At 40.6% G+C, this 10,192-nt stretch overlaps 1 protein-coding gene across 1 annotated transcript in view; it reads left to right on the top strand.

Annotated features, from left to right (window-relative positions):
- LOC138020399 (uncharacterized) overlaps positions 1 to 6,459 on the top strand; it is an 8,718-nt gene extending 2,259 nt beyond the window's left edge. The window contains exons 2-11 of the mRNA XM_068867393.1: positions 2,611 to 2,656; positions 3,044 to 3,207; positions 3,405 to 3,672; positions 3,848 to 3,915; positions 4,044 to 4,160; positions 4,378 to 4,554; positions 4,863 to 5,245; positions 5,330 to 5,475; positions 5,837 to 6,014; positions 6,181 to 6,459. Coding sequence (XP_068723494.1) covers positions 2,611 to 2,656; positions 3,044 to 3,207; positions 3,405 to 3,672; positions 3,848 to 3,915; positions 4,044 to 4,160; positions 4,378 to 4,554; positions 4,863 to 5,245; positions 5,330 to 5,475; positions 5,837 to 6,014; positions 6,181 to 6,419 — 1,786 coding nt within the window. The 3' untranslated portion in view covers positions 6,420 to 6,459. The remainder of the gene's footprint in view (positions 1 to 2,610; positions 2,657 to 3,043; positions 3,208 to 3,404; positions 3,673 to 3,847; positions 3,916 to 4,043; positions 4,161 to 4,377; positions 4,555 to 4,862; positions 5,246 to 5,329; positions 5,476 to 5,836; positions 6,015 to 6,180) is intronic.
- The last annotated feature ends 3,733 nt before the right edge of the window (positions 6,460 to 10,192 follow it).

Here is a 10,192-nt window from a genome sequence, read left to right on the forward strand (position 1 = left end):
CAGCGAGACAACAAATGGTCTGAAAAGAACTGAAATGCTACAGTCCACTAAGAAACGAATCGCCCTAATATGAAATGGTTTTCCCTAATGCGAAATGAAGTAGAGAAAAGACAAATGGTTTGGGGCGACCACAAACGATTTACCCCTTTGCGTGACATAAAACACCTCGCCGAACCGCCAAAAATACCAATGTGAAATGGAACAGCCAAATGTCAAATGGAACAGCCAAGTCTAAAATGGAACTGTCCAAACACAAGTGGGTCACAGTATCGGCAAATGATTCAATGCAATCTGACACGGTTTAACAAATTGACGTTTGATTTAGCGTAATCATAAGCGGCGCAGCGAAACAACAAATGGTCTGAAAGGAACTCAAATGCTACAGTCCACTAAAGAAACGGATCGACCTAAATATGAAATGGTTTATGCAAAGGAAAAATGGTTTTCCCTGATGCGAAATGAAGTAGAGAAAAAACAAATGGTTTGGGGCGACCAGAAACGATTTAACCCTTTGCGTGACATACAACACTTCGCCGGACCGCCAAAAATACCAATGTGAACTGGAACAGCCAAATGTCGAATGGAACAGCCAAGTCTGAAATGGCACAGTCCATGTGGGGTCTGACGTCAAGAACTACTTAAAATTTGGCGCGAAAGCAGCTTGTTTACAACCGGGATTTCACCTGCCCTTTGTACAGTTCGGTAAGTTTGCTTCTGCTGATTTTCTGTTAAAATTATTTACTGCCTTCATTACAGAGTTTCGTGGTCATGCCTAAGGAAGCATAGGTAAATGAAATCATATTAACAGGAGCTCATGAGCTCCAGATATCAACTGTAGTTAGGATTGAAATGTTTACACACGCAATTGCAAATGCATCATCGTCTGCCATGATTCCTCATGTGGCAGGGTTTCCACAGTCTGACTCGTTTCGTTGAGTGGCCTTTTCGCTGTAGACACTGGATTTTATCGGTTTACTTGAAAGTATTATGATCTTGGAACGAAATGGTTCGATCAATCGGTCGGTGTCACTGACTAAACTAAAGCTAAACATGATCATGATCTTGACTGTTTCGTCACACGTTTAATTCTCGATAGCTTCTGTTTACGATTATGTCACCTTCCAGCTCTCTTCACTTATTTTGAACGCTACATAACGGTGTAGTTGTTTGAAACAAAAGTATAGGATAAGATTTGATAGCGGATCCATCACTTCACGGAATTTGGTATATCGGTAGTAAGATAAGAAAACACTAAGAAAGCCTCGCCTGTACTAGCCCAGCGTGACGTGAAAAAGGAGGCTTGCAATTTGTTTGGTCTTGTTGATGTTAACTGAACTTGTTATCCTTTAATTTGTCGTCCCAAAAAGGCCCTCCATTTCTGAACAAAATTTGGAATATAATGACTTATTCCTGAACGTGAATAACACTTAATTCTTTATTATACATTTAAGTTAGTTTTCGCCCACCCCCCCCCCCCCCTTCCCCTCCTCTCCCCTTGTGTCAGGTGAGACGAGGAGAGGGAAGAGGTGGCGGTCATGCATGTACACATAAACCAAAAATCGATTCCGAATTAGATATGGAATCCTTCTTGGACAGACGGAAGTCTTAGTCATTCTTGGTTTTTTGCTTCTTTAGGTTGAGTGCTGCATGTGAACATCATTCTATATAGATCAGCAGGCGAACGTTATGGTAAATAACCTAATCAGTACTCTATTTGTTCGAATACGCGCCCACTGAACTAAATTAATCGTCCACTATCACGGCCTCCTGGCCTGTACGTACCAGCCCAGCGTGACGAAAAATAGGAGGCTCACAGCTCATTTTACGCTTACGAGTCTACAACCATTAAGAGTCTTTTTGGACAAAATAGTTCTTAGTAGAACGTATTTACAACTGAGAAAACCTAAAATGTTTTTTTCGTACAGGAAAGGACAAACGTGTGTTGCAAAATAACTTCAGTTCATTGGTTTTGGGATACAAGACACTGTATCACGGTCGATTGGGAAACTGGGGTAGAAAGGAGTGATTAACCAATCTCTTTTTTTTTCTCTTAATTCTACCACTATCTTGATTCGGACTAACACTCTCTTAATGTGGTAGAAGTGTTCTAAGAAGCATCCAACTTGTTATTTTAGAACAATTCTAACAATGTGGCGGAGATGCTCCGAAGGGCAGCCGAAGTCATCAGCGGTGGAAGTAATAATGGGAACAGTAGCTCGAGCACTTCAAACAGCAGTACTAGTGCGCCAACAAATATTGTGAGCGAGCATCGAAGGCTCTTCAATCGACAAGTGGTTAGTTCATTTTCTTGAAGGAATCTTTTGATGATTATACGGTGCATACTCACAATCAAATCATATCAGTACAGCACAAGTTCTTACAAACGGGAGCATAAGTGGAAGCCGAAGGAAAATGAGTGAATTGGAATAAACCACAATTTATCTTGCATCATTGAGTTCTTTAGTATACCTAGATTACAGAAGCTGAAGCTTAAAATCACACATCTTACTTACCACCACACGAACCTGACAAAATTACCCATCACTTACCAAGGATAAAGGGGCATACAAATGTGACTTACTGTTTTCTGCAATAACGTGTTGCTTTCAGAGAATCCAGCCTTACGGTAGACGTCAAGGCAGAGCATCCCAAAAAGGTATAGTGCCAAGAAGTAAATGTTGTTTTTAAGACTTTCTTTGTAGTATCGCTTTTCATGTTTATGTTTGATGTTGTCCTTCTCTGTCGTACACAGGTTTGTTGTTATTATTTGTGCGTTTATTATTCTTCGTTTTGTTTACTTTGATGTCCTTTTTTAAATCGTTATTTTTCTTTTGTGTTGGCTGGCGGAGTCATCTTTGAGCGAACCGCTGTGTGCGGCAACGAACTCGAGCTCCTACTAAAATATTTCTTATGTTCCTTTCGCCCTTCACTTAGAATTTCTTTTTTTACCATCGCTATTAATAATTAAGTAGCGGTGCTCGGTAGTCACTCTCATTATGATCAATTCCCTGTGTGAATTATAAAATACTTTCCTTTTTAACAGAGACGACCTTTAGCAGGACATTTGTTTGTTTGGCAGACAAGGAACAGGCCACTGTTCCCTAGCTCTTCAGAAAAGATACGGCTAAGAAATAGCTTACTTGGAGAGAGAAAGGTGCCGATTCCTACCACAGCACCCAAGGAGAGAGTCAGGGACGTCTTATTCGAGTGAGTTTGTGCGGAATTACATAATTACGCTCAAATTAATGAAGGTAGGATTGACTGGTATTTGCGATAACAAACAAAAACTTAACTTGACGAAGCCTAGTCTGAGATTAGTTAAAAGAAAGTCATAAGATTTTCTGGTCAGCGGAGCCGGAAACTTCAATAACTTGTAGCTCATTATGCTTCCCGCTTTCTTCTAGGGTTTTTCCTCCTCTGAAAACGTGTGGTGGATTTGAGTTGCTCCTTTCTGATGAGAAATCTCGAAGGAATCTCTGTGTTGTCAAATACGGTAGTTGCTGTGCTGATGAGATCAGGTGCTGGGGAACCGGTAGGATCTATATCAGACCCATTCAAACTGATATTGCTCTAGGGGACGATGGTGGCTCAGATGAAGAGTGCGAAAAATGCCTCCTCTGCAAAGTTTCTATCCCTTTGCGGCAAATGCGGGACCATATGGAACTATGCCCGGTATGTTCCGTTTTCCTAATTGACTAATTCCTATACTAATTTGTTCCTGTTTCGTTTTAATTCCATACAATGTTCTGGCTGTGATATCGATTACAGACGGTAAGGGTCTTAGCGGACATGTCAGATTTTCTCAAAACTGCGATTTCTTCCTCATCATGGTTTCCTTTGTACTTAGGCTGGATCGCCCTTGACAGATTATGAAGGAAACCAGACTTCCAGTAATGGGGAAAATGACGTGGACAGGTAGTCTACGATTCCTAATTATTTTTTTCTTCCGTCTTCTAAGACATCCAAAGTCACGGCAATGACAAATTTGAAATAATTTAGTTACCCGTTCTTTTGAGTGTGAGGTAATACATTTGACCTTTCAGAGGCAATCAAGAAGGCCCTGACCATGACAATGAAGTTGAACTGGTACGAGAGCTTTCCCCTATAGCTACTACTCAAGAGGCAGAGTCACAAGGAGATGCAGCAATTACGCAGGAAGAGTGGGTTTATAGTTAACTTGCTGTCGTTTAGCACAACGTTTTAGCAAAAACTGAATTTATGATTATCCGGTGTTTCGGGTTTTTTGCAAAAGCATTTCCATGCTTTTTGCCAGTCACGTAAAAACCATTGTCGCGTGACCTTTATTTCTTCCTTTTATTCCAATGATGTCGTTATTTACAAAATAAGTCGTTATTTAATACCAGCTATTTTGCACAGAATAAGGAATACATATTTAATGTGGGGAAAAGACAACTCCTTTAAGATTGACCCAAAAAGTACACATGATAATGATGAAACTAATTTTTTGGCAAAATGTCATTACAATGCATTTAGGGGGAAAACATCCTACGAGAGTCATCTGCGGAATGCATTAGAGAAAACCTTTCAGGCTATGTAAGTCTACTTTAATCTTAATTGTTGGACGCATTTTATTCGCAAGCCTTGTACAAAGTCATACGCAGTACAAAAAAAGAATTGGAGATGGTCTTCTTCTGCGGCTGCACGTTCTGGAGTTCGAAGGTCTGCATGGACAATACATATCCAAAGCACAAAGCTGGATTGCAAAATCAAGTTGGCTTGGCAAGCTTATTTCACATCTGCGCGATCCACGCCCCTCTCTGTTTAATTTTCACATCGATAAAAAACTCGTAACTAGTTTTAAAATTAATATAACCCAATGCTTCTCGTCAATTTCCTTTCAGGAGAACGTGTGACGACCCCGTGACCATCCTGAAGGAGTTCAGTCGTAATCTACATCGAGGACGACTACTTGACCTCGTAAGCGACTCGGACTTATGCGAAGGCGAGACCAGTGATATTTTTGTCTCTCGTTTCGACTTGTTTGAAACAGGAATGGAGGAGATACTGAGGGAGGGCCTCAGCGATTTCAGCCTGCCTTTAGAGGTTACCTTCGCCGGAGAGAATGCACAAGATTATGGAGGTCCAAGGCGGGAGTTCTTGGGCTGCATGTTGCGCGAAATCCGCGATAGGCTCTTCAAAGAGCAAGGAGCCGCAGGTCACATTCTCCAGGAAGATGAAGCTTCATTGGAAAAGAATAATTACTTTGGAGCTGGCCTTTTTTTTGGTAAATTTATGTCCAAATTGATTCGACTCGTATGCAAAGCTAGGATTAGAGTTAATTTAAGAGGCTGACTGCCTTTAATTCCAGGTTTCAGCCTTTTGCAAGGTGGTCCTCCGCCAAATTTCCTTTCTGAAGAGCAGATTCAACGAATCTTCACAAGAGATAATGTTGACGCCCTTGGCAGAGCGGAAATCCAATTCCGAAACGGATTGAAGCAATTTGGGGTTATAGAGGTAAGCCTCTCCATCCATGCAACATCAAACTTTCCCAGATACATCACAAACGGATGACAATTACTTTATCAAGCGTTTCATGCCATTCTCGACACTGCCTTTCAAAAACTATCGGAAACCAAACACTTCCCCTGATTGCACAAACATATAGTTTATTATATCAAAAGAAACTCAGTCTTTTTCATATAACTCCTTGTTACTGACTCACTTTTATTTATAAGAGGAACTCTCCACATTTCTTATGGCTAACTCCCTGCAGCTATGTCTCTTGGCATTTTTTGTTTTTGAAGTGACACGCGCATACCGGTACCATTCCTTTTATCTCTCTTTTCAGTACTAATTTTCTACTTTTTTTCCCTAGCTCCTTCATAAGAAACCAAGCCTGATATTTCTCTTCCGAAAAACTGCAGTTCTACCCATGACCTACCCAAAGCTGGTGAAGCTATTGGAAGCGGTCTTTTCCGAGATGGGAACTAATAGAAGACAACAGGAAGAACGGACGTACCGGCTGTTCTTAAACTACCTGAAAGAGGTTTCAGGTAAGCGGTAATGTTATTTCTCTTTACAAAAGTCTACGTCATTTGGAAATATTTCGTTGTGTTGACTGATTCACGATGATTCCTGCGAACTTCTAGCCTACGTTAAACCTATAATGTCAGTGGGAGTTACTCAACGTTTTCTTTCCCTTTATCCACTTTTTTTTAGCTGCGAGAAGGGCAAATGGAAAAATTTCATTAGAGGATGTGTTGAAGTTTGTCACTGGATGCAATTACGAGCCTGTCCTTGGATTCCAGATGAAGCCAAGTATTTGTTTTGATACGACAATGCCATCCTGTATACCGATAAGCAACACTTGCATCAATAGGTTGACCTTGCCTATCGGTGAGAAAGTTCCAGAGAGCAAGGAAGAACTGTTTTTTTTTTCTTTGATTACGCGTTTTTGAATGACTACTTTGGTCGTCTTTAATGGATACAATAGGTGTAAATGGGAAACAGCAAATGTCATTTTGCTTCAGATATCAGAACTGTGTTGTGTTTGGTTTTCTTTCTACCTCAATGGTGCACATGTTACACTATAAAGCAATCCCTGCAATTTAAACTAAACCTTCCTTATTAAATGCTCTCTCCTTCGAATTTTGTTCAGTCACTGGTGTGGGAGGAGGCTTTTGCATAAGGCGGGTGGACGCGAAAACTGTGTAAAACTATTATGGAAAACGCTTCTTTCGCTCGCTAGCTGTGAAGAGGTCGGGAAATACTACCGCAAGCGAATATCCCTTAGACATCAAATCCCGAAAGACTTGTGAACAGAATACAGAAAAAGGGTTTACGAACATAACGAAAGCTGTCCCCACGCACAGGGACCATAGAGGATGTCTTCAAATAGGACGTATGGAAACAATTTTAGTAAAACGTATTTTGTTTACAGACCAACAAAGCGTAACGCTTAACCGGGATGCCCTATGACAATGAGACTTATTTCCACCCATGGCCAATTGTCGGAATTTTAAGCCAGTGTTTGTAATTTTTTTCTTCGTTTTGACAGTTGGCAAAAATAGAAACCATGACCGGTTTTCTTGAAAAACAGCATTTCCGGGCTATACGTACAAACCAAAAGGAAGGGCCTCAAGAGAGTTCATCCTGAAGTTCCAAAATTCGATTTTCGGCCAACAACAGTATCAATACACTAGAACCAGAATTAGGAATTACTGTGATTGGTCCTTAAGTTGACGAAGAATAGCAAGTGCGTGCAGGTAGGGGGAGATATCCCATGGATCTGTGCCAACAACCCCTGTCATTTCTTCTTGGAAAGCTGTAAAACCCTCTGTGTTCAAAGGACACGATGGTTCCGAAACCTGAACGCCATCAGTTCTGTCATTTTTGTCCGAGAGCGGAGATGAGGGATCCACTCCATAGCTTTCGATCTGGGACTTTAAGAGAAAACGTTTATAAGAAACTCGCAAACTCTGACATGCACTGGCAAAGATTGTCATGGCAAAGGAAAATCCATATGAACAGCAAGATAAAACTAGGCAACCACTTCTCAAAATTGAAGACCTACTCCGAAACGTAATTTTTTTACTCCATTTTCTACAGTTCGGTCGTAGTAAAGTGTATTTTCAACGAAAGTATTCGCGCCTAAGAAATTGGATGGCTTCAAACATTTGTCAATTGAAGTTAATTCAAAATCAAAATTTGTGTGTCGAATATTGCGCATGCAGTTGGAGTACTTTTCAAGAGAAACTAAAATTAATTGTACACTAACCTCATCAAGGTTCTCAAAATACTCAGATGCCACCAAATTATCTTCGTTAGCAACTTGTTGCATGCCCATTATGAATAGTTGCATGGGAGTTCTATTTCCAGCTGTTCTGACTTTGTGATTAAGCTACGAACTAGTGAAATTAGACAGCATCTGGTTGATTAAGGGCTTGTACACAAAGTGGAGACAGAACAGATGGTCCTCGTTGTCGATGTCCAGATACCTTTCCTCTTCCAGAGAGAGAAATAGGTCATAAAAGGCAGAAAGAACGATTTGGTATACATCTCTCCATAGCCTTTCTATGCGCGAGTTATGGACACTCCTTCCTGTTATGTAACTACCCCTTCCAGGGCCTCGAGCAGGATGGGAGAGCATGTAATACGCTACATCACGGTTTTCTACCCCCATATTGCCACGAACACGAGATGGCAAACCCCATCTTTTCACGGCGTCTTGAAATAAGTTGAGCACCGTTGAGGATGTGTTGTCTGAATTGCAGGCCAGGTAAACGATGACGCGGCTGTAACCATCTATACACCCGTGGATGACAAACTTCCACCTATATGATAAAGACCCGCATTTTTACTTCAACTCGTTTCATCACTCTCTTCATCTATTTGTGTATCAAAGAAATTGATATTATCCTTGTCAGGGAGTAGCACTAACGTGAAGTAAGTCTAAACTCTGAGCTTGAAAACTTTTAGTATCAAACAGATAAATCTTACCGTACAAGTTTGTGATTTCCGTCCATGTGCCATAATGACAAAGGGGAACGAACATTGTACACACGTCTGCGGATAATGTTGATTGACCTCAACCTGCGACCAACGGGGTCAACTCTCTTCATTGAATTCCTCAATCGCGACCTCTGCAAACGTATGCCCTGTGAGACGAGACAACCGTCTATAGTCTTCATACCTGTTAAAAAGAGGGAATAATAACGTAAGGCAATTTCAGACAAGGTGACAATCGAGTCGACGTCTAATGCTCAGCTGTACCATAAAACAATGAGAAGACTGAGAAAACCGTGCTTTAGATGCTGCAAGAATCCAACTGTGCTAAAAGAGTGAAGTGAGGAAAAAGATCTCTTGTCACTTACCAGATCTCGGAAAGTTGGTTATTATACGTTGAACAAACGAATCCAACATATCGTCCTCTATGTCCGTGTATCGAGATCTGTTCGTCTGGTGTAGCTCTGTCATCCTTCGTTCTACTGTTCGTTTGCTCACACCTAGCATGAGAGCCATTTCTTGATTGCTAACTTGATGTTCTATCACAATACAAAATATATAATGGCAGGTACATTAGAATAAGGAAATTAACGATAAAATCGAAGTTACATAACGTTTGGACGACTTCATGTCATCATTAGCAAATGTGAGATCTTAAGGAATTAACGTAAGTATTTATACAGAAAGAAAGGTGTGAAAACTACATGTTTCTTTCTGGTACATTCGACGCCAGCTAACTGGAACCCTCATGAACCCTTAGACTCGTACCAGCTGTGATTTCTTAAAAGAAGTGATTTCGAAAAACATTTCGTAATAAAAAGCTGCGATAACATATCCAAAGGGTAAATTTAGCTATTAAAAGTGACGACGTTTGGACACAATACATACAAAACTTCTACAAGTGAATCAGTAAGTTTAATAAATGGAATCTGCTTGAGTATTTGAAGGAGGAATGGGTTTTCTAATGAATAACATTTCAAAAACGAAACACTCTGGCACTTCCTAATAATTTCCTTTGATCTCCCCTGGATTTGCTCCCTACATGCAAGGTGTTTGAAAATTAAATTTAACACCAGCTATATGGAATGTATCGTTTTCCCCCGTCATGGCATTTTCTCTATAATTTTACGCTCGACAACTCCAACCCCTTTTCAACATAACATGTTCAAAGGAACTGGGCAAAAATTAATAATTTCTTAAGTAAATAGGTCTATACACACACCTCCCACAATTGCAAAGCGACCAAAAACTACATCGGCCGCTGGTTTAAGATGTGGTTCTAAAATGAAGTGAAGCGAGTCTTCACTGTATCTGGGAGTTAGCGTATATATTCCCCTCAAAAACTCTAATTACTGGGTTGCCAGTCTGGAAAATGTATAATATTTCTCGGGTTTTTATTTTAGTATACCTGCCTATAAGCTACTTTACTAAATGCGGATTTATACATTGAGATGAGTTCCATATTACCATACCTCTGAAGAAAAGCAGCTGCTCTTCTGTAATATCAAATTTTGGTCTTCCTCGTCGACCTTCTTGTCGTAAAACAGGAGCTTCGTAGGAACGATAAGATGAATAGGCGCCAGAACTTACACATAATTGACGCGCTTGATTAATCAAGTCAATTGCTACTAAACAATTGTCACCGTTCAGCAGGGCGGCCTCACCGAGGGTCTCCAGTTTCAACCCTACCAAGCCCATATCGGGAATTGTATCACCACCAACTGTT

This window comes from Montipora capricornis, chromosome 10, assembly GCF_036669925.1.
Source record: "Montipora capricornis isolate CH-2021 chromosome 10, ASM3666992v2, whole genome shotgun sequence".
In the NCBI taxonomy this organism is placed as follows: Eukaryota; Metazoa; Cnidaria; class Anthozoa; order Scleractinia; family Acroporidae; genus Montipora; species Montipora capricornis.